The sequence below is a fragment of the Cydia fagiglandana genome, chromosome 20 (assembly GCF_963556715.1).
Source record: "Cydia fagiglandana chromosome 20, ilCydFagi1.1, whole genome shotgun sequence".
Taxonomy (NCBI): domain Eukaryota; kingdom Metazoa; phylum Arthropoda; class Insecta; order Lepidoptera; family Tortricidae; genus Cydia; species Cydia fagiglandana.
Window position 1 is genome coordinate 5,007,570 of NC_085951.1, and position 26,012 is coordinate 5,033,581.

Below are 26,012 nucleotides of genomic sequence, written 5' to 3' on the forward strand. Positions count from 1 at the left end.
AACCCTTGGGACGCCTAGTGCCATATCCGTACCAGTCCTGTCAACTGCCGGAGGGTCTTCAATTTTTGTACCCGTCAACTGCCTAGTCCCAGATCTGTACAAAGTGTCTCAACTGCCTTGTGCCTTATCAGTCACCAAATTTATTCTATCATATTTTTACAATTTTGAGATCTAAACACTTATATTGAGATAAACTCGCGGCAGTCAACGGGTGCACGTATGCGAGCCAATCCGGCAGTTGAGGGGGATGGGACGGATCCGGCACTAGGCATCTGACGGGTACAAGTATGTTTGTCGGTTCGGCGTTCCAGGGGTTAATATGATTTGTTTTATTAAATGGTGCTCTGTCTTCACCAATCCAAGAAAACAACAGATATAGCAGCATTAATTAACAAAATTTAAGTTACATTCAAAATTAAATACACTTACCTAGTTAACAAGTATTTAACTTCTATCACTCACTGCATCACCTACTCACATTGCTTGTTTCTTTTTTCGTCATGTCTCCACTACCCTAAGGTTGTCTGGAAGAGATCACTCTTTAGCGATAAGACCACCTGTTATCTATTATCTACCATAGTTTAAGTTATGCTTAATTTGTATATCATGTTCTTTTTCATATTGGTGAGCAATAAAGAATATTTGTATTGTACCAAGCAAAATTTGGAACTTAACACTCTTGGCAGTGACAATGTATGTGCCATGGACATAGAAAGTTAAAGTTATAAGTCCATGCTATGTGCTTTGATTGCAAAATGAAATGATGAGACACTTGTAAGTCGGAGTATTTCCAACTGTATTTTAATAAGGGTTTTTAAATAAAATAGTTTTCTACTTCCACCTAATATTTTTATTATCAGTATTATTTCACAGTACTTATTATAATAAAAATACTAAATGCTTTTTCCCAATTTTGTGGATACTGAATGTTAATTTGGGTGATATTTACATCAGTAGTGCAATGTTTGACAAGATGTGATACTTGATACAACATCAATCTTTTATTATATATGTTTGTATGTACATTAATGAAAACTCTGAATGATATAGTCGCGCCAATAAAAGTCTGCAGCGGATTTGATAGCCTACGCAGTGTAAGTGTTATTTATACGTCATAATTTAATAGAAGTTTGACGTTTAAAATGACACTTGCACTGCGTAGGCTATCAAAATTGCTGCAGACTTTTTACGGTCTAACTATAGGTACTTTACACAATAAAATCTAAATGCACCAAAATAAGTAATGATCACCCTTAAAATAGACAAAACATGTTACTTTTAAACATTCCGTAGAAACAATTTATTAGGATAGATTTAGTTTATCATAAACACTAATACTCGTACAATACAAACAGATAAATTGATGCTTTTCAAATTCATATTCCATACATAGTTGTAACTTGTAAGCCTCAATAAATTATATCACTTTTCGTCATAATCAGAAAAATACTGTTTAATGTATATCTCCACATTGTAAACTTATCCTTTATCAATAACTACTACTTAAAACATTTATTTAAAAGTAAATGAAGAGTACATCAAAAATCAAATCACACATACCAAGTATATAATTCATTATCAATTTATCATACATAATATGAATCTTATGATGTAGTGTCTTACATAACATCATTCATTAAATTCAATCAAATAATTTACAACAACAATACAGTTGTGTGAATAATAACAACATTAGACATAGCTTACACCTACATCCAACTAACTCCCGTAACATAGAAACTCTAAATCTTTATTCAAAACATCAGTCTAAGGCAGTGACAACATAGTTTGATCATAGATATAACCAAAATGATGACTTGGCGGTTACAAAATGACTAAATTAACATCAGCAAAAAAACCGTATGCTCTGACATACATTAGTTTAAAGATCCCAACCAACACATTCGTGACACATATCAAAATATATCAAATCCACAGTATCTTAAAGAGATTCTTAGAGAGATCTTTGCCTAGACGTGCAATCCTATAATTTTACTTAAAACTGAGTAGATATGACAATCCGGAGGCGAGGATGTTATTTGGCGTATATTCTTGGTATTATTTTGGCACCCTTGGCTTTGTAACATCCCTCGCCCACGAAAGTTGCCGCCCTAATAATATAGATGCATTGCAAGTAGCTTGTGACATTACAGTTTAAGAAGGCGATTACAAAACCCTGCATAATGCTTCTCCTTGAGTATTGTGATGTCATCATATCGTTGTACACTAAGTTCCAGTGGCGGAGCGTCCATAGAACTCGATTCCCATCGGCTTGTCTGATAGGTACGTATTCAGGCTCTTGGGCAATTTACTTTAAACTTATGATGTAAAAGTAAGGGCAACTTAGCTACGGCTTGCCTAAGAACAATCTAGACGCGCCGCCACTGCTAAGTTCAGATGAAATGTGAATGAAAATGAATAAAAAAAAGGTTGAAATGTGACATGCGACTTGTTCCTTACAATAAGCGTAATGTTGGCATATTAGTATGTTATAGAACGTTGCGCATATAATTGAAGGGCTCTGAATATTTTACATTATAAAATACACTGGGAAGAAATGGATTGTTCATGTAGCGAGTATGGCGACCGAGTCCTTGCTCCGAAATATTTACACTGGCGTTCAAAAGTGCATGGAGATGTTTCAACCGTAATATTAAGGCATAACGGTCGACATCTGTACTATCTACCATTCACTTTTGAACGCGACTGTACATACAGGTCGATTCACGAAAGCTGGCACGAACCACGAATAGAATGAGCGAGTGAATGAAAATATCTATGTGTATCACATAAATCACAATAACCAATAAAATGGTGGCAGCGACTGTATACCGATACAGGAGCACAGAATAAATAATATAGGTACAGAAGACTCGCTCTCTAACAAAACGCGTCTGTTACGATCAGGACTGATATGACCGCTAGGTGGCGACAGCGCCACGCGCGGCTTATGGCTAGCCACCAAAACGGATGAACTTTAAGCAACTTGTTGCGACGCGACGAAATCGCAGAGTGAGCCACGCCTGATAGGAGTCACTCATACATACAATGAAAGTGTCGTTGATTCCATTCATGCCAGCTTTCGTGAATCGACTTATACGTATGTAACAACATTGTTCCACAAAATATACTTTCGACGAGCTCAAATACGCGCATACATTTCTACATTCGGAAATGAACATTGACACCTTCGTTTATCTTATTAAACGCCAATTGCACAATAAAACTGGCAAAGTAGGCGGCTCGAGTTGTCACTTGTGTATTAGATGCCATTGCCACTGAAATTATTAAATTATACTTTAGGTATTTGAATGAAAGTAAACAAAATCTACCCTCAAATGGCTCCTTAAGCCAGTTGAGGGTAGATGAAAACATTACATGATCAAATAACGTAGATTAAAGTCAGGTCGTTCAGTCACTGATCCAGGCGGTTTTGTATTTGGTTGGTTAACCAATAAATGTTATAACTACCCGAAAATGAACAAATTGTTTGTTTACTTTTACTTAAATACCTAAAGATACATAGTATAGTGAAGAATAAAATACAATAATGCATTAAACTTAATACCGAATAAAACGCACTGGTCTTGTTCCTTAGCATACTTTACAAGAGGTGTTAAAAGTTACCCTGTGCTGTAACTTCCCTTCGACTAAAATTATTTATTAATTAGAAAAAAAGCGTATCATCTAGCCTAACATACACCTTATAAATCTTATAATATGTCTTTACGTTAACGCTTCAATTCACTTCATACTGCCGAGCGGTACAGCTCGCGCGGCGAGAGGGGGGTTAAACCACTTTTTTAAGGCTTTTAGTCAACTGTAGAACACCTGTCTCTTTCACACTAGCATACAGGTGAGAAGGAAGTAGATAATTTACCTAGTATTGGTACAATTTGAAGTCACAACATAGGTTTTTACATAAAAAATGTGGTGAAATGATTTTTGCTTGGATATCGCATCGCTAACATTATTTACGCCTACTATACATTCAAATAAAATATTAGCTACCTCTCATATATTTCAATTAGAAATATCATAATATTTTTTATACATTTTTATAATAAAAATAAATAAATAGTCAAAAAAAAATCTTGCCTACCTATCAAAATGTATAACATGATGACACTTGTTCGTCTGATTCCCTAGCTCGCAACAAGAGCTATACAAAAGTACAGTTAGCGTCCTTTATTGATCGAAAGCCTTAAAAAATAAGATAGCTGCTCAACTGCGGCCTGTCCACACAAGTCAGAACACTAGATGAACTTAAAAAGAGCAAATCTTGCATAAACCATAAACTTATTATAATTAGATAAAGTTTTAGGTTACCTTCCCATTGGCAAGTCAATTACCATGAAACTTGATTCTCGCTTTAACAGTACATTGTTACAAGTGTTTTTACAGTGTTTTATTATAACTTTCATTAAAGTTGGTGTCGCTTAAATCCCTCGCTACGCTCAGGATTCTAGAAGCGAACTCGCGTTATTAAAATGCCGATTACGCCGTGGCATCACAGCGAGCACGTAACACCACTGTCCTAATTAGAAAACAAGTATTACGGTCATACAAATACAGGGTGACTAAAATATAGCTTTCGAACGGAGACCGAGCCTGTAATATACTAGTATCCCTAAAAGTGGTATCCTTTAGACGATGCGAGAACTCGCATGCGAGTTTCATTACATTGGAGTTTTTGATCGCTCGGTTGAATTGGACGTAACCAATAGTCCGCAATGTAACTAAAATCGCACGCGAGTTCGCGCGCCGTCTAAATCAGCCCTATAAGTTCGTTTTTTTAGCATTAGAAAGAACTTGAAAGAAGGCAAGCGATCTTGACATGTCTTTTAATTGAAAAAAAAACTATTACTTATGAAAGCAGAAGAATATAAATGATCGTATTAGATCCATAATTGTTACATATTTGCCGTAACTTATTTTTAAAATGTGTTTTTCAATTAAAAGACACATCAAGATTGTTTACCTTATCTAATTCTAAAAAAACAAACTATAAGAGATCGACACGAACTGAGGTGACGCTCGAGCGGGGCGTGCGGCGTTTACGATACTTGCAAACGTATGCGAGACGCCAGTCAGTACACCGGCATGTGATCGCTATAGCATCTGTATAGTTAAGCGAGAATATTCGGTCATGAAGGGGAGGTACCCGTTAGGAGGCGTGTGTGCGGAGTCTAGCCGCGGGGGCGGCGGCGAGGCAGTCACACGTCGAAGTCGGCGCCGCCCTTGCCGGTGGGCGCGATGAACGGCTCACTCCACATTCTCCGGAGGTCGCCCTGCGAACAGTACACACGTGTGTTACAAATAATTCGTATATGTCCCCGTAATATTGTACACACTCGTCAGTTGACAATCTCGCTAGTTAATTTTTCTATACTGACGGTAGGAAGATTACAAACTAATCTAACCACGGAGCACAAAATACTAGGGAAGTGACATGTCACTTCCGCGGCCTTGAACACCTCGTCAGTAGCAGGAGCAGACCAGCAGGGAGGTGGTTACCTTCACGTAGGCCATGGTGAGCAGCGGCAGCAGCGTGAAGGGCACGAGGTACAGCAGCGCGGGCTGCGCGGCCTTGAACACCTCGGCCGACACCGTGGCCGTCAGCAGCCCCAGGAAGTAGCCCAGCAGCGAGCAGTGGAAGTACGTCAGCCGGGAACCCTGGAACGACAATCCTATGATGAACAAAGCTGCAGCTGGGAAACTTGGGAATCGGCTAAAGCCACAGTATAAATAGTACTAGGTACAGAAGGTTCACTCTCTAACGCGTCTATTACGACAGATATGACCGCAAGGTGGCGCAAGCGCAAGCTGGCGTCCGTTCCGTAGCGGTGCGCAGCAACTAATACTGCTAGACACCAAAACCGGTGTGGCCGCATGTACTCGTAGCAACGCGACGATATCGCGGAGTGAGCCAGGACTGCTAAAGCAGCAGTTATAATCAATCACACTGATTCGCACATATTCCAGTGTTCTAAAGTTTACATCTCTACTAATATATTAATAAATGTGAAACTAATTTTGTCTGTATGTGTGTTACCTCTTAATCTTTTGGACGCCAATGACCGAATAATCCGCACCGTAGATCCAACGCCAAAGACCGATTATCCGTCACATACCACAGAGCAACATAGACCTACGTGCATATGCATAAAGTTCAGTTTCAGTTTTGACACTTCGGTGACGTGGCGCCCGAGTGACAGCTTTTGTGTTTGACACGGCGTCGTAAAGGTTAAACTCTCCATGGCTAAACCGTTGATCTGATTAAGATGAAATGTGGTAATGAAATAGTGTGAGTCCTAGGGAAGGACTAGGATAATTTTTATTATCGAAAAAAGGACAGGAAACTCGTACCATTGTAGTCGGGTCGCTTAGTAAAGTAATAAGAGAATGTTCAGTTCACCATGGAGCGGGGTCCCGGCACCTGCCCCATCTGGCACACGAGCGTCGCCTTCTTGTACGCGTCGTAGCGCAGCACAAAACACAGCAGCAGACCCGGCATCACGATGTCGCCCAGACCTGGCAATACAACTAATGTTACTACAATACTGGCAGTATGGCTAAAGGGGCCCACTGATTACCAGTCCGCCAGATGATATCGGCCTGTCAGTTGTTCGGAGCTGTCAAATTTTTGTTCCAACTAACAGGCCGATATCGTCAGAAGGCCTGTTAGTTATATAGTGGTCGGCTTAAAATTGTTGAAAGAAAGAAATAAGCTAAGACGCGAAGTGTCAACGTTTACTAGTTTAAATTTTAGGCCATTCCAAAGCGTAACAAATGTATTGTAGGGAGTATTACCAGTTTTATTGATGTAATAAGTGACTATCGTAAGTGTATGTTTTTGATTTCTGCCATAAAGAGGCAAGGATCTTAAATAACTATCCAAAAGCTCGCGCCAATCTTTATCAATTTTAGCTCATCGCCAGTGACGTTGGATCCTTCCGTCAAGCAAGCTACATTATCTTCTCTTGCCAATAACTTTCGCTCTGACCCTGACTCTACCTTTGCACTTGACAATATTTCACCACAAGAGGTTGTCACAATCCTAAAAAACATTGAAACGAAGGCTGTTGGTGAGGATCGCCTTAGCCTGGACATGCTTATGCTGGTGGTGGATAAAATTGCTCCTATCCTATCCGAAATTATAAATTTTTCCTTTTCCACTGGTACATTTCCTGCTATGTGGAAACTTGCTCATGTTATCCCTCTTCCTAAAACTTCTAATCCCACATCCTTTTCCCAATATCGGCCCATCTCCATTCTACCAGTTTTGTCTAAAATCATCGAACACTTTGTTAATCGTCGCCTCCTTTCACATCTCCACAAGCATGATCTGTTGAATCGATTTCAGTCAGGTTTCCGCCCCGGGCATAGCACCGTCACGGCTTTGGCGAGGGTCACTGATGACATTCGTTTTAATATTGAAAATAAAAAGCTCACGGTTCTTGTACTTTTAGACTTTAGTAGTGGCTTTAATACGGTTGATTTTGATATTCTCCTTCATATCCTTCGTACGTTAAATGTTTCATATGCAGCTCTGTCCTGGTTCCGTAACTACCTCTTTGGGAGGTGCCAGCGTGTCAGGGTTGACGACAAGGTCTCTGAGTGGTGTGACCTTTCTGCTGGTGTCCCCCAAGGAGGGATACTCTCTCCTCTCCTATTCTCAATATTCATTAATGGCATTACTGATTCATTAAATTGTAGCTACCACCTTTACGCGGATGATTTGCAGATATACGCAGCGGCTAGCATTGATGACTTTCCATCTTTAGTTGATAAAATTAATAGCAACCTTGAAACAATTCGTTGCTGGGCGAATAAGTTTGGTTTAAAAGTTAATGCAAAGAAATCGCAGGCGATTGTCATTGGTGGTCCTCACTTTGTGTCCAAATTGTCGGAGATGGTGGTACCCAAAGTACTTTTTGACGGAACAATTATCCCTTTTTCCTCTACAGTTAAGAACTTGGGTATCATCATTGATCAAACTTTGTCCTGGTCAGCTCATGTTTCCGACATTAGCAATAAACTTTTTGCGTCTCTCCACTCACTGAGGCGTCTTCAAAATTTCCTTCCTCTCCAAACTAAAATAACGCTGGCTTGTTCACTTTTACTTCCTTTGTTAGACTATGCTGATTCTGCTTTTCTAGACCTCAGTGAGGAGCTTCTGGATAAACTCGAGCGACTGCAAAATATCTGTATTCGATACATTTTCGGTCTGCGTAAGTTTGATCATGTTTCCCAGTTCCGATCTCAGCTTGGCTGGCTTCCGATTCGTCGTCGTCGAGATATGCATATCCTGTCATTGCTTTTCAATGTTTTATTCAATCCTGCTGCGCCACCTTACCTCTCCGAAAGATTTAGTTTTTTAGCTGCTGGCAGTGGTCACCGTCTTCGATCAAGCACCAATCTTTCACTCGCAATTCCATCCAATAAGACGCGCACTTACAAAAAATCCTTTACTGTCCACGCCGCTAAGTTATGGAACGAGATTCCGGTGTCCGTGAGGCAATCCCAATCTGTAGCATCACTCAAGGAGAGGCTTAGAAAATTGTGGCTTTCCGATACTTAGATAATTCTGTTTTTCCCGATTAAGTACCTATTTCTTTCATTTCCTTTACTTTTCTGGTTCGAATTAATATCTATATATCTATTTATATTATATGTTGAGTATTTATTTATTTTTATTTATACCTATATATATTATATGTATATGTACTCTTGTATTGTTATATTTCTATTTATGTATATTTGGAGTAATGTGTATTCAAAACGTGCATTTTATTTATTTTAGGGATTGTACACTTTTGCTTTTGTTTGTCATTCATCGTTACTTCTGTTCTACTCATTTCCTCAAAGGTTAACTGGAAGAGATCCCTTTCAGGGATAAGTTCGCCTTTGTTGTATTTAATTGACTCTGTAACTGTGTTTCTCGTGTTTATATTTCTATGTACAATAAAGTAAATACATACATACATACATACATATGAACCGCGGAAAATTTGACGAGTTTAATTAACCTGATTACATATTTAACTCTCGCTACAGCAGAAAAATCCTATACAGACGGCCCAATACAGCCAGATGTAGATGTAGACTGACGAATGCAGCGCTGATGAGATCGAAGTCAGCTTCCCTGAATCATGTCCAATAGAAAATATTGTCGATATTCATTCATACAAACACCAACACTCTTAACTGTCCATCGGTGGACCTTAAGCCTTTTGTAATAAGGTTTACGAACTGTCAGTTAATGGCGTGGGCGACGGTACGCGTAGGAAGATACCAGGCCTTACCGAGCATGGAGAAGTGTCCCTGGTGGTGCATGGAGGGGAACACGAGCTTGGCGGGCAGCGACAGCTTGGGCGCGTCACGCATGGCGCCGCCCAGCTGCAGGCGCCGCGCCACCACGTTCATGGGGTTCTCCGCCGGCCTGACAATAAACAAACAATTTTTGAGCATACAGGAGGATACGAGATTTATCTTAAAAAATGTAAAGTGTTGCCGCTCCCGTATTGGCTTACACAGCCACGAAAAACGTTGTCTCCCTACCTGACACTGTTTGTATAGTCTGTAATAGACTCGAAGGCCGATGATGATGAAGTTTCCGATTAAATTACAAAGTGACAAAAGAAGCGTGCCTAATTATACGGAGAAGCACCTGTTTATTGGCGGTAAGTATGAATATTAAATGTTGTATGTTCAAAATTACCAAGAATAAATTTAAGAATAAATTTTTGTAAGTAAAGCAACAAAAAAAAAAAGAAAAAAAAAAAAATTACCAAGTCGTATAAAAAGCAGAAACAACCGTTTTAAAATAAAATGCTAATGATCAAAAATTCATTCAGGATCCTTATCAAAATCATATACAGACGAGAGGTTAGTTGCTAGTAGACCCTCAAACACACAAAGTCCCTAGTTAAGTTACAAAAATAGGAAAAAATGTTTTTCACATAACATAGAGCAATATTTCGTTACTTGACACACACTTCGTTAAGCTAACAGCAAATTGTAGACCATTCCCACATAAGCTTGACAACTGTTAAGCTCTGTTTTCCTAGGATAGCGGTGCCGTCATATAGCGGCCGTCTACAAAATAATACGGCTAAATATGGATGTCGTAGTATTTTGTATGGACACGGCCGCTATATGTGACGGCACCGCTATCCTAGGAAACCAGAGCTTTAGGATTACATCAGCTACTTGGGCAGATGCTTATTTCCTTGAGTTTTTTGTCGTCGAATATAAATTAAATTAATTGGGTTTATTGAGTCGCCTATTCTGTACAAGGCATAGCTTACCTAGTGGCGACCTTGACCATGACATTGGTGGTGAAGATGTAAGAGCTGAAGAACACCCAGAACACATCGTAGAGTAGCAGCCCCGTGAGGAGTAAAGTTGACACCTTCAGCGACGGGAGGCGGATTAAAGCGATGAAGGTCACGCACAGACCCATGCCCATTGCTGGAACCAAAGAGAATAGATAGTTTAGAGGGGTCCTGTCATAGTAAATTTTGCAGTCACCGTAAAATGACTGCCATCTATCGACACACGACTAAAACTCAAAATTAACACGTATACAATTATCAAAAAAATGTGTATATATGGATAAATGATTTTTCACCTCAGCAGCTCGAACAAGGGTACTTTGCTTCTTAAAAACAGTGAGCAAAATGCGATTTTGCTCACTGAGTCATTTTGTCTCACTCAGTGAGCAAAATCGCATTTTGCTCACTGAGCGAGACAAAATGTCATTCGAGTGACCTTTATAGTCAAATGTCATTTCAACATGCGGGGTCTAATACAAGTTCGATATACTTGGGTTCTATTATCTCTGTCCCTCTAGGTATGTTCTCACTGCTTAGGGTGAAAAATTTTGTGTACTACACGAGATCAAAGTTATTTACATCTCGTGCGCTTTTGAATCCCTTACTACGCTCAAGATTCTAAATTAGATCTATTATAGAATCTTTCGCTTGCACGGGACTCAAAATAAGCACTCGAAGAAATATCAAACTTTGATCTCTTGTTGTAAAAATAACTATTATTATTTTTATATCATTTTGACCCATGTTCATTCCCTGATATCTATGTGTTAAAATTGTTAAATATGAAACGGGGTCGTCACGCCATCTAGCCGAACATAGGCCAAAGGTATGCGCGCTATCTATCCGAGAATGACTTTTTCTTAATTTCCGGGGCACGTTTTTTTCTTAGATTTTATTCATCTTATACGAAGTTATATATGTCATTGCTCGAACAAAACAGGTTTACAGGGTTATAAACATTGAACCGTGGTTCGAGAAAGATGTAGATGTTTGCTGTTGCAAAGTTTAACGCGGTTATCTCATTGAGGCTGTGGACTGGACGCACGCTCGCGGGCGGTGGATGGTAACCGCCGGCGCCGTCATCGTCCAGAACAGAGCGAGTCGCTCGGTGTCGGGCGCGAGCGGTGGTTCGCGCGAATTGATCAAAATGAATGCCTTGTATGAATTTGTTTTGGACGATAGCGACGGCGGAGCGGGTGCCGACCGATTGTCGCGTTGCCGCGGGCGTACGTCCAGTCAGCGGCCTGATGCGGATGTGCACCGGTCCGGCATTTCCACAAGCGTAACAGGGCTATACACATTATCGCTATGTCCCACTCGCACACCGGAGCGGTGGGCGGATCCGCATGCGAAATTAAGGTCGCATAATATAATCCTATTGATGAAAAAAGCTCAAAATCTTTTTTTTAAATCAGGCAATTTTCTGTAGTAAAATGACAGCATCCACAGGGCGGGTAAGGCTGCGGCCAGCCCGGACGAGGAGCGGCAGACGTGTACGGAGCCTCACCGTCCATGAGCAGCCAGTGTCCGGTGAGCACCCAGACGGCCACGATGCCGGCGGCGAGCAGCGCGGCGGCCAGCTCGGGCGCCGAGTAGCGGCCGCACACGGCGCGCGAGCCCGTGCCGCCCGCCACGTACTGGCACAGCGGCGTCAGCAGGAACGCTAGCGCTGCACAAGCGATTACTGGAACACGATGGTGTTCAGAATTAAATTCCATAATTTCATAGAAGTTTGATGTTAAAATAACCCTTGCACTGCGTGAGCTATCAAAATTTCTGCAGACTTTTTTGGTGTAACTCTAGTTAGTTTCTCTTCCAGTCTTCTTGATAGGTATGGTCTAAGATGTTCATTAGACCTTATGTCTTAATAGACCGACCGCTTAAATGAGTCCTCGCCTGCGGGGGCGCCGTACGCCTGCCGCCCCGCACCTTCCCCGCCACCCTTAGCGCCAGTTGCACCAACCACATTTGACAGACTGATCAACGAAAGCCGGCGCGCCCCCGCGCCTTACTATGAAACTTTCCATACATAAAAATTTAGCGAACTCTTTAACGATACGAACAGTTTGGTGCAACCGACCCTTTAAGGGTCAAATGTGGTTGGTGCAACTGGCCCTTAGTCGTCCCGCCCCTTCGCCCCCGCACCGCGCAGGCGAGGACTCAGTTAAGCGGTCGGTCTATCTAGAGCAATAAAGTTCATAAATTGTGACTTTAAAATGAAATAAAATTTGAATAGTTGTGTGGTTGACAAACAGCAACACTCCTTTGTACATCGGTGGACCTTATTACAAAAGGCATAAGGTCCATCCATGTACAGTTAGCAGTGTGGGCGATGGTGCCATTAGTACTCACTCGCAGTGCAGATGGCGACTAGAGTCTGCATGGAATCAAAGAAGAAGAACATGACAAGCAGTGCCACCGACGAGCCCAGGGGGAAGCAGAGCGCCTGCATCGTGTTGAGGGTCTGGACGTCTGCAACAGAAACATACTTGATTACAACCTGACCCAGTGTCTCGCATTGAAGGTAATTACGTCACCTCATGGCGGCGCATTGACAGAATATCAATTCCATTGGCAAGGTAATCGTAAAAGTGCAAAATGCCGACATATCAGGATTTAAGAGATTTTTCCCCTGGTTATGAACATAAAAAGTTGATTCTCCCGTTCACAGGAGTAAGTTACCTGTGGACATCATACTCAATATTTATATTTTATTGTACATATTTTTTAGGGTTCCGTCGTACCTCAAAAGGAAAAAACGGAACCCTTATAGGATCACTCGTGCGTGCGTCCGTCTGTCTATCTGCCTAATCATTCCACCCCCCAACTTTGTCTCCGAAACTACAGGGTCTAAAATTTTGAAAAAAATACACAACATAGTTCTTTATCTATAGATAACAGGAAAACCTATTAGAAATGTGCAGTCAAGCGAAAGTCGGACTTCACCCGTTGACCACGAACGCTGTAAAGGGTTTGAAACGTTAAAAATTGGGTAATGTACGGAACCCTTGGAACGCGAGTCCGACTGGGGCTTGACCGGTTTTTTTTCTCTATTATTGCTTACTACTGTTAGCCTGGCAGGGCGGGGGTTTGGTGCCTCCAAGAAGGGACGCCTCTCGCTCGCGCTCCGCGCGCTCCCGGGCCTCTCTCTCCATGTTCAGCGAGCGGAAGCTGCCGTAGACAATCAGCAACATTGAGATCAGGCACGCTGACACTCTGGGGAAAAAAAGAGAGATTGAACCAACACTAATGTATACAGGGTCATTTTTGGACCGTTAGCCATATTGTGCGAGGTGATTAGGTTAGATATTACTTATTTTATACTAGTTGTGTATGTGTAAGTACTTAATAAAATAATTAGAAATAACGTCAAGCCGATACTAAGTTAACGTTCAAGCGCAAGCTGCGCAAGTATCTTTTTGAAAAGTCTCATAATTAAATCATAGTAAATTAGGAGCAGGTATATATACAGGGTGAAATTTAATTCACTGGCCAAATTGAAACAACCGAAAGAACTCGAAAAAATATTAAACACGTGTTTTTTCTTTTAATACCGCTCAGTACATTTTTTTCGAAATAACTCATCATCAAGTTGTCCTAAAAACCTCGTACGTTATGGTGAACCGACAACTACCCACTACACCCGCTTCTCTCTTATCAGTTAAGGTCATTGACACCCCGCCCCTCCCGCTGTTTGCAATCGCGTCACCAATTATGAACCCTATTGCAGCGAGATTACCTACATAAGTTGCTAATTTTTCCTTTCATACTTTAACGGGCTTAGAACCGTCAAAATGCAAAGGCAACCCATTTTTAATCTAAAATGTTATTTGACCGTAGTTCTGTAGAAAGCGACCAACTTTTTATTTTTGTCAAAGTGACTTGCACCCTAACTCAGTAGCGTTGGTCGCTTTCTGCATTGATAAAAAAATTGAGTTGGTCGTTTTCTGCATAACTACGGTCATTTCTGACTAATGATTATTAACAAAACGTCCGTGGCTTAAAAACAATGAGTAAAAACTAGGTCAGGAATCTTTGCATTCAGGCGTATTTAAAAAATTGAATCAACTTACGTACATTTGATTAAAAATCGACGCAATTAACGAAAGTCCCACGAGATGGTACTCTTGGATTCAATCCTTGTCTGCGAAGGCGTGGAACGGATTCCATTTCGTATAATCTTTGTGCACCACGTAAACACTCACCACTTAATAAATAACACCGTACCACTTCGTAATATTCCCGGTTCGAAAACATTTTTTTAACCTTAGTACGCGCGCGATTATTATTTTAAGGTTGGCGAGTGACGAGTGACTAATCATTTATGCTTACCGTTATGTTTACCGCTAGCGCGGAATGGTTTAGTTTAGACTACCCTCGAAATTGATAAACTTGCCTACCATCGCCAACACTAACTGGGTGGACCCAATGCAACGATTATAAGGTTTAGTGTAGGTCAGATAAGGGTTTTGCTGATGTTGTTGTTAAAACCTAGGTACTATTAGGTTTGTTTACATTTGTGGTAATAGGGTGACCACGACTCGTGGAAAATATTTAAAAATTTAAAAGTGAAAATTAAAAAAAATGTACTCTTTTTTTTTCGCTAAATAGATTCCTTAAGTGTAACCTAGTGCCGGGAATGAATATGGCCAGTGATTTAAATTTCACCCTGTATGTACATAATATATATATATATATATATATATATTATATATCATTATTGTATACATATACGTATATATCGTTGTTGTATATATATTTATTTTATCTTCGTATTACATTTATATTTGTACCTATTAATTTTAAGCATAAAGTTTTAGTGTTTTTACATACCCCGCACCAACTATGCTTCTCTGTTTGGCCTAAAGGTTGACTGGTAGAGAATGCCGTGTAGCATTAAGTCCGCCTTTTGTCACTGTATATTTTTTACTGTGCAATAAAGTTTAAAATAAATAAATAAATAACGTTGTCAACGTAATTTTGGGCCACCCTGTAAAACACATTACGTCCCACAGGCGTATATGGTCTACAGCTGTCAGCTTCTTAGACCTTTCTACACATCTTATACAGTCAATGAATTTTTGGCGTGATGACATGACTAAACCAAACTATATTTCATACTTGGCTACAGAACCATAAAAACACTGAGTACACAAAGCATTTACATTTAAATTCAATAGGGGATAAATATTCACATGCGACATGGGAACAGGATTTCTTTTGAATACTTGCGGTGTCGAGTTCTCAAACGAATACATAATAAACGATGTAAATATACAAGGTAAAGTAATCATTTATCTTTTTTATCCGCTAGGCTTAGGCTATATCGATAATTTCTATAAGTAGCAAGTTAAAAAATAAACGGTGAACTAAGTACATTATCAATTTCATCCATATGAAACATATGAAATTGAAAATATGCCTATAGTTCAACGTTTACGCGAAATGCGAGATCATTAGACCATTCTAAACGATCTGCATTTCGTCTTCCTCCCACATTATATACCTAGTATATGAGTAGAAAAAGAAGTTTTTATTGATTTAGAACACATACAGTCATAATAACCGGGTGTGGCCTGTAACTCGAGCAAATAATTAAAACATAGAGTGTGTGTACTCCTCAAACGGTGATACTTTTGTTCAACAACTTTTAAAAATCATGAAGTATTTAGATTCCTATTTTTCATACAAAATAAATATTATCTTCAATGGACGCCATCGCCATGCCATATCATTTGTGATTGACGTCGCTTGTCATGCCTTAAACATAACAAAATTCGCAATACATTGCGTCTTAGAATAAACTTTAAAGTGTATGAAAAATCAAACCACAAGTTATTTTAAAAGTTGCTGAACAAATATTGGTCAGTATGAGGAGTACGGCCTACCCACAGTTAAATTTTTTGCTCGTATTACAGGCCACACCCGGTATATGATACATAAGCCAAAAGTGCATAATACGCACATAAATGTTACTACATAGTCCAGCTAACCGTTAAAAATGCAAACAGAAAGACTTCCTTTTGCATTTATAATATTATAGAAAATAGATTTACGATCATGTTGTCCCAGATATATTTTACGCCACGTCACTGCAACTACAAAAATATCTATTAACCTTCTTTACGCAACGTCAAGTGCCCAATCGCTCAATAACGATTTAAACGGCAGTTAGCTCACAATAAAATGAAATGAGGTAATCTTCGATACGGTACTTTACCGGAAACAGTTTATGTAACAGACCCATGCAATTTCCCCGACTTATGTAAAACGTACAATGTATATCATTCATAATTCTAGACGCTTACGAACCACATGGCAATCGTTGAAGATTGAGATGAGATACTTATTAAACCAGTCGAGCCCCTTTTTAACCGCCTTCAAAAAAAAAGGAGGTTCTCAGTTTTTAACATCGCGCCGTTTAGTCAACATACTCTGTCAACAAACTTTTAATTTGTTTTAAAACATTTTTAAGATGTTCAAATGCTTAGACATTTTTAAATCAATGTTCAATGTACCATATATTTAATGTGATGTTAAATAAAAAAAAATGTCTAAAACTAATACAGTGGAGGAGACAGCACAGAACTGGGCTATAACCGCGAAAATCGAAGTTCGCAAATTGCGGGAATTTTTCTATGTCACTCTAATTACGCCTTCATTGGAGTAAAGGGGAAAGATCCCCGCAATTTGAGAATTTCGGTTTTCACGGTAGCCCCTCTGGGGCCAAGATGACAATCGTCCATCGGCAAACGCAAAACGAAAAGAAACGGATCGGTAGAATCGGTATGACAGATCGCTGGCTCAATATTAAAAAGTTCTATATTACAGGGCCTACCGCAAACCACGTTCGACGTGTTGCCTCTCTGTCGCACTTGTAAATTCGTACATAAGTGTGACAGGGAAGCAACACGTCGGACTTGGTTCGCCGTAGGCCCTCAGGTCACGATACACTGGCGCCCGATGATTGGCCTGCGCGCGCGCTGCTAACAGCAACACACTGACACGGCCTGTTAAGATGCTCTCAGGTGCAATTAAAGGCAATTTGCCGACTATGTATGCTCGCTTAGCCAGTTGTAATGACATTTATGAGTTCATAACAATAACGAGACCAGGGCAACTTCTAAGATGGCTAAAGTCAACGATGGGTAACTCATTCAACGCTAATTTACTTAAATGTTTGCTGGTATAAATAATAATAAATATTATGGGACAATTTTACATAATTGACCTAGTCCCTTAGGAAGCTCAATAAGTCTTGTGTTTTGGATAATACAAGACGATATACAGGGTGGCTAAACAATAACGGCATTCCTGTTGCCAGGGAAGTTTTGGGATATTATACCGAGAATTTTTTACTAGGTATGGGTCCAACCCCGAAAACGCATAAAGATGGCTGTTTCATACATTTTGGCTGGTCCCTTTTCTATGGGAAGATACTTTTTTTTCGCGATTATGGGGTTGTTGCCATAAAAGTTACTTACATCAGAAACATCCATAACTCAGGAACAAATATCTGTGATGAACATACAAATAAATTATCCTTACAATTAAGGTTCGAACATGGTACCTCCTGCTTCGTAGGCAGAGTTACTACCGACCAGGCTAGGAGGCAGGTCTGTACACATACCTAAAGTGAAAATGCTTTATAAAACCATACCGACAAAGTGTCTTGATTAGCGCTGAATGAGCTGAGACCGAGTTCAATTAGTGTCCTGACCCCATTTTTCAGACACCTATTTGCATTTTTTAAGAACGATTTTATTTGCTCTATCAAAGGTGCTAAATCGATGGAAGGGAAATTGGCACTGATTGTCACAAACACACATAAGCTTATGAAATGTTGCACATTAATGCTAGCGGCAGCCGTTTGAACTAATTTTACTCTATACGATTTAACGTAGTAAAGCCCACAAAATGAGGGCAGCACCAGTCGTGCACCTAGAAAATACTAAAAGCTGGCGCTTATTTTATATACTTGTTATGAGAATTTGGAATGTTCAGTACAAATCTCGCGACGAATGAATCTAACTATGTATACGGTACAATGGAGATTTTAACATACACGTACGCAAGGTCAAACTTTAACTATCATTTGGGACGATTATTATTTTGCTGTCGATTTCTTTTGTCAGATTTTGATACAATTTGTTAAGTTTGAGGAGCTCCTTATTGTGTACGGAATTAACAGGAAATCCTTATTTGGGACAACTGGTAATTTGCCGTGAGTTACAAAACTTCCATACGTTGTCGTAACTCAAAGAAAGATGTTTTCAGGACATACGGTCATATTGCGTTTATTGTACATAATAGGGAACTCTCATCTATTTACCAAATGTTATCTGAATCTGACTAGAAAAATAAAACGAAATAAAAATCGGCCCATTTCGGGGTAATTAATGAAATATTGCTTACCTAAATATAGCTATGACTTTAGACATATGTACAGTCGACGTCAAAGTTGTGTCATGTTTACGCTTTTGCACCTTACTCGTCTGTAATAAGGCGAAAAATGTAAACATATCTTTGACGTCGACTGTACCATTGCCCACTGTTAACTGGACATGGTGGACCTTATGCCATTTGTAATAAGGTCCACCGATGTACAGTTAGGTGTTGCCGTTTCGTTTGTACACGCAACGCGGCGTTAGTTTCAACCGGTCAACCTCAACGCTGAGCACAAAGCGTCCTTTATTATGCTTTCCACCGGATGGGACCGTGACCGCAGTTTTTTCCAGTTTAGAAGCCAGTTTAGTCCCCACAGAAACCGTATAAAAGGCTACTGATGTTTGTATGTTTATTTTTAACTGAATAAACGGGATACAAATCAGAGCAAAGGTTCGATGCACTCTTAGCAAAGTGTTTTTTAGAATATTACGACTAGTTGTGAAAAATTTCTTAATTAACTAAACCAGCGCAATTCCCAAAAATCTTTGTCCCAAGTATACCTAGTTGTGAGTGTTGTGACATTCCCAAGAACGAACGTTCTCCGTTTCGGAATGCTTGAATTATTGAATAAATGAATTAATAAACGGAGAACGTTCTCGAGAACGGCACAACTAGTCCCAAGACCTATTAGACCCTCTGGATGGAAAGGCAGACATCAGTTGCTTTTACGATAAAACTACAACTATGGTCATGATTGTCATAAAACTAGATTGCCAGGCTCCGGGACTTTAAAAATAAGACCTGAGGGCGCTTTCAAATAAACTTGATCGTTTAAAGCCGCCATAAATGTCTAATACGGTTGTAACCGAAAGTAGAAATTGGTCATAAAGCCAACTTGTCGATCATTCCCATTAATTTTGACACGGAGCTTGACTTTACAATGGTAATTACATGAAGCACAAGTGTAACGGAGCACTCAACACTCGTGTGATAATCTGAGTTATTGCCCGTGACATCGAGTATTTAAGTAGGATTATTTTATTGTACGAGTATATCCTTATGGAGTTATGGATACTATGTATATTCGAATTCTTTATTTATTATATTAGGTCTAGGTCTTAGGTTAGGCTTTTACAATGTGAGTATAAAAGTAAAATATAAATTAAAACAATTACAAAACATAAAAATATATATGTAAACACATTTTAATAAACCTAACCTAGGATGCCCAAGCTGCCGGTGGTCAGGGCCGCAAAATATCAAATATCAAATATCAACATTTATTCAGCAAATAGGCCACAAGGGCACTTTTACACGTCAACATTGAATTTACATAAAAGCAAAAATAATAACATCAACAATTTTATAAATTAAAACTAACAATTCAATCTAACGTATTACAATTACTAAGAGATGTATATGGTCTCTTAATGTCGAATTACATACAAAATACAGATAAAAAAACACACACAAAAAATCTATAATATTTAGAGGTGTAAATGTCTCTAGGTGTCAGAACTATAAGATTATATAGTTTATCAAGTTATCCTTAGAGATGTATAGGGTCTCCAAGAGTCAATATCCTGTATAATTAATACATTCATTAAAAGAAAAGAAACATACGAGAACAGAATGAGGCGTCTCACTGTAATTAATTAATAAAAGTTACTAAGTATAATAGCTCGTGTTAGCTTAACAGACCAGTCTCCACAAACAGCACCCGTTCACGAGTATGACGCGTATCTCAGCCATCTCGCAGAGTGAGGAACCGACGTATTATACGCGCCGTGTCCGGAATGATTGGACAGACATCTTGCACGAGTCCCTAGAGAGCACGGAGCCCTAACAATACCTACGTCCGTAATAATGCAACTAAGTAATTGAAAATGCGACCAACGAACGAACCCTTCTTATAATTGATTAGGAAGCGGTAGACTATGCGGGTCGTTTTGTGATTAATGAAATAATGACAAAGTCACAATTTCTAGTAATTATGATGATTTTTTTAAACGTATGTAGACGTAGACCCGTATCAATCAGAGAAAGTTGCTCTATATTACGCTCTATACGAATTAGATTTTAAAATGAAAATAATTTCAACACCCTAATATCTTGGCTGTTTACCGAGTGCAAAGTTTAGATTAACTGACTGACTAACGTAATTTGACTCAATCACCATCATTAATGAATACCATTACCATTATTTATTTTTATGTCAATTTCGCTTGCAGCTAAGTTTACTTACGTTCACTGGTCAGTTATGTTTAAAACGTTGACAATTATACGGAATGTCCCAAGACTATGGGGCATCAAGGGAAAGTACCTTAAATATCGTAGATAGCATATTTTACTGAAAGAAGACATTATCTTAATTTAAAAAACAATTTAAACTGCATTCATAGATTTTTAAATAATTACATGGTTGAAGCGGGAATCGAAGCCGCTACACGAGCAAAAAATAATCCTTATGACGAAGCCTTTCGATCGGTATGATATGTATATTGCTACTAAAATAAATTAAACAAACCATTTCGTAATAAATTATATAGAGCTTCAAAATTGTGGTGTTTTCAGGGTCCAGGTTACTGCGTCCTTTTATTTAACCAACGTTTTTACACGATACGATTTCTAATGTGCTATCCATCATCGCGTGTATACGATCCTTAATTACATCCCAGTAATCAAGTAATACGTAATGATAGGTAATATGCTCGCCGTAGAATCGATTATATCTACTGCGGATCAGCATAGAAGATGCTAGCGTTCCTACAATAGGTATAGACAGACAGCTTAATATAAATAAATACTGAATAGGTGTTTATAATTAATGACTCAAAATAAACGGGACTTTGCTTCTAACTATATGTGTTTAATGTCGTTCGAACACAAAACCAAGCGACAAGCGTTGTGGTTGTGGCCGAGAGGATTTGACACAATTTCACGCTTAATAATTCTGATTATAATCATGGAAGAACCGTTGGTTTGTTACAGTTGTCAACTAAACAATCAGAACGTCGTCCAGTAAATTCTGTTCAGTTGTTTAATATTTTTTTAATAAGGTTTATTTACTTTTTCCAGCCTCGGTATCTTTCTGCACCCTTTTCCTGGTAACAAGTGTAACAACTGAAAATTCAGATGTGTACAACAAAAATATCTTAAAGAAATATATTAAATATTTTCATTCATTAAGTAGTTTTCAGTTTAGTTTTTGCACTTGCACGAGTGTAACTGCGGTAAACATTTCGGAAAATATTTACAGCCGTAATCCATCAAGCTAGGCATCAAGCTAGCGAGGGTTTTATAGGTTTCCCTGGTCCCATCAACGTCACGGTATGATCACAGCAACCCTCTGACTATTGATAGACCTTGTGTCTTTGTAATAAGAGTCACGTGAAGTAAGAGAACTGTGTGGAAAGTACATAGAGGTGTTTTCTTTTCATCACACTTCGCTCGTAAACGTAGCTAATGTGTTTTATAGCCTACATTTATATCGTTTCTTGCGCTTTTCGACTTCATTAGGTACGTAGGTTTAGTTTTTATAATGTTATCAAATATTTTCTAAAAACATAAGAGTTGTAGGCAAGACAGCCGAGTAGCTCGTTCGGTTCGAAAATCGTAATTTCTTTATCGCTCGAATATTCAAGAGTGATAGAGGCAGCTACCGAGTTCCTCCGTTTGATAAAACCGAATGTGTAAAAGCGTGCTTGTTGTATATTTAAGTAATTCAGTATATTTAATCAAAGGTTGAGCTAGACTTTAGCACCTGGATCAGTAACAGTGGCGCGACGCCCATAGAAGTTGATTTCTGAATTCTAATGGCTTTGGCTCTATGAGTATCGTATTCTTGAGGACTAAGACCTAACCATCATTTAGTTTCTCTGGCTCGCCCACCGCATATCTATGTTTGACGTCCCGCTACCACTGCGTAGTTAGAGGTATTTCTCTGCTGATCGTGCACTCATCTGCAAAGTCTTGCACAACGAAACGTGCAAAAATACCTGACACAATCTAACCTATTTGTAGAGCCATAAGAGCGCGTATATGCACGCTTCATTAATATTATTACAGAAATGGCTTGCGTTGATGAGCGTAGGAACTTACGGAAACATCGTCTGTACTATCATCATTTGGTGATAGAAAACATCATGTGGAAACTAGGGCTCGCGGTCGAGTCCGTGTTTCGTTTACACGTTTCGAATACCCGTTTCCGAATAACACGTACACGGTTTTCTGGCCCGTTCCGCACGTGTAATTAAGAAACGTGTAATTGAGATCCGTCTCCACGGATAAACGGGTATTCGAAGAAACGGATCTTATTTACCCGTGGCTCCGGACACGTCCTTGACGAGTAGCGAAGGAACGAGCCGGCGCGGCGTACTTAAGAGCTACAAATAAATAGACAAAAGATTCATGACGAGTTTCCGTCATATCTAACCTTATTCCGTGGTCCATAGAGTCGAAATTCAACAAACGGTTTAAATACTCGTAACCCTTTTCTGAGCAGGTTGTTTTTGCTTGCAATGTTGCAATACGAGTAGAAAATTAGAAATGCAGTATACTAGAGATGCAACGGATAGTTGTTTGGCCGGATACCGGATACCGGATATCCGGCCTGGACACTGGCCGAATATCCGGTATCCGGCCGCCGGATATTCGGCCGGCGAAACTATACCTACATTTCGGTTTTTCAGGTGCGCATTGTGCAGGTTTGACCTGTTTCCTCGTAAACGTTCGCGCGGACTCATTTCTAGGTTCGAAATGAGTGCGCGTGTAAGTCAGTGGAATGATTAAATTGTTTTAAAATAATAAACAAGTACGATTATGACCGTGTCTGTTTCTTAAATCTAATTTGTTTACTCCGAAATCAAGCAATGTTACTATCCGGTATCCGGCCGGATAGTAGGTCACTATCCGGTATCCGGCCGGATAGTAAAATAATGGCCGGATAGGCCGGATACCGGATAGTAACCGGATATCCGGTGCATCTCTACAGTATACCTATGCTACTTATCAAAATAGTATTTTGTATAAGACTTCAAATACTAATACTTTATGGTTTATTATTAATAAATAATTTGCTTCGATATATTTGCTTCTTTAATTTTAGCCGCTGCATTTGTTACAATTTCATGTATGTGTAGACAGGTTCTCCTTAGTACACCGACATAAAGCTTAGAATTGGCTATGGCAGGTCTGATAACGATTTGGGACGCTACTTGTTTTCGGCGATATCACACAAAAGGGTATTGGAAAACAACACGTTGAATGGAACACCACCGGCCGGCATTTATTACCTGAGCACTAGTGTGAAAGTGACCCAAGTGAACATGAATGATTACCAATTTTGAGATCTATCTTAATGTATTTAACAATATTGAAAAAATATTGAAAACTTATTGAAAAAAATCAGAACAAATTTATTAGAACAATGAAATATAAATTTAAATCTTTTAGCACTGACAATTTAGAGTCTCTTCAAACACGTAGAGAAATTAGAGATCAAATTTTTTTGTTCAAAATCTTACATGGCCTTATTGATTCACCTAATCTTTTATCTAAAATTTCAATTCGCTGTCCTAATCGGCGAACTCGCTCCACAAACCTTTTTGCAATTGACTTTGGGCGCACTACATATGCAAGAAATAGCTTTTTAGCTAGAGCGTGTAGAACTTATAATGAAAAATTTTCTGATATTGATATATTTCATTTATCATTACAACAGTTTGTTTCTGCAATAAAAAGTACAGTTAATGGTAAAAATAATATCCATTAGTAATTATGTTACATCATACTTTCCAATGTTCGCATGTTGTTTTTATGTGTGTTATTACATCAATTCAAGTTAGGTATTCGAGTTATGCATGTTGTAAATAAATTCTATTAATGTTAAAGTAGGTTTAAGTTTGAATTGTTTTAATGTTAGATTCTGAGCAACATAACTGTTATTATTCATTAGTGGAAACTGTGTGGCTTGTGAATGTGTTATCTGATTTACTATATGTGTTGTTTTTGCCTGTTTGTTTCCCAAAGGTTTAAATAAATAAATAAATAAATAAATATAATTGCAAGGTAACCAAGGTAGCATGGGTTTTTAAAGTTCTCGCGTGAAATCCTGCGTTTCAAATGCCGCTTTTGTGTACTTTTTTTTGCATCGTAGGTGGATTGGCTGTTCTCGCGCAACAGTTAGGTAATTGATAAAAATAACAAATGACCACAAAGTAGTAGTAGGTAGTATTTATCTGCACACCTATTCTTCGCGAAACTATATAACTTACACCATTATAGGTATATAAAATGTGTTTCTTTGATTGAAATGTAATATGTAATGAAATTAGCTTAAAAGCAAAGTAAAAAAATGAAGGTTCTAAACTAGGGACGGGTAGGTTTAAAATTAAAAATAGTAGACTATATAGAATAGGGACACCTACTTCCATTCATATATTGTATAGTTGGCTAAATATGATATATTAACACATGTGTTAAAACTGTTATAAATAATTTAAAAAAATTATTACGCCAAACGACTTCATCTGAAGTTAACATTCAATACTAGACCTTGGATACCCAGACCTAGAGCATTGATTGGCTCAAACTGTTTCGGATCCGTTCGGGCCGGTGTTAAGTACCCGTGTAAACGGAGATACGTATCTGAGAAACGTTTCTTGGGAACGTTTCTTGGATACGTATCCGGATCCCGGCGGTTCCGTGAAAACCGTGTTCTTAGCACCGCCGGTCTTAAGAACACGGGTATTCGTTTCGGCGTGTAACACGGATACCGGGAGCCCTAGTGGAAACCGGACTAATCCCGTAATAATAATGTGACCTTGTTGCCCCTCTGACTTGGAAGAGTATAACGATGTCACGCCCTGGCCAAGCAAATAATGAAGGACTTTGGAGCAGGATATCTGGAACCAAAGGACTTCAAAACGCTACCCATGAGCTCCATCATCCGGCACATGGATATAGTATATAGTGGGAAAAGCTCTTGGGTAGTTGACGGATCTTTTGTAGGGGGTAATTGCACAAAAGATCCCTATGGGTCGAAGTGTGTCCGGAAGGGCCCCCGAAAACAATAAGATAACGACGGATATAAAATGATAATTACTTGGAGGAGTCCATGATTGAGTAGGCCCACTTGTACTCCTGGTATTCCATGTTGGCGCCCACCTGCGCCATGTTTACCAGCCGAGGAGCGCTGCGGGCGAGATCAGTCTGCAATCAAAACACAACAATTGTTAGCTCTTAACTACCCTTGACTGGACAACGTACCAAATGTTGAACATA

General features: G+C 39.1%; 1 protein-coding gene across 1 annotated transcript in view; it reads right to left on the reverse strand.

The window, feature by feature from the left end:
- Nucleotides 1-3,586: 3,586 nt before the first annotated feature.
- The window catches only part of LOC134674358 (signal peptide peptidase-like 3), a 28,367-nt gene continuing 5,941 nt past the window's right edge, over nt 3,587-26,012 (reverse strand). The window contains exons 2-10 of the mRNA XM_063532412.1: nt 25,834-25,940; nt 13,405-13,556; nt 12,693-12,812; nt 11,848-12,024; nt 10,314-10,476; nt 9,309-9,445; nt 6,419-6,534; nt 5,518-5,676; nt 3,587-5,291 (exon numbers count right to left, since the gene is read on the reverse strand). Coding sequence (XP_063388482.1) covers nt 5,217-5,291; nt 5,518-5,676; nt 6,419-6,534; nt 9,309-9,445; nt 10,314-10,476; nt 11,848-12,024; nt 12,693-12,812; nt 13,405-13,556; nt 25,834-25,904 — 1,170 coding nt within the window. The 5' untranslated portion in view covers nt 25,905-25,940 and the 3' untranslated portion in view covers nt 3,587-5,216. The remainder of the gene's footprint in view (nt 5,292-5,517; nt 5,677-6,418; nt 6,535-9,308; nt 9,446-10,313; nt 10,477-11,847; nt 12,025-12,692; nt 12,813-13,404; nt 13,557-25,833; nt 25,941-26,012) is intronic.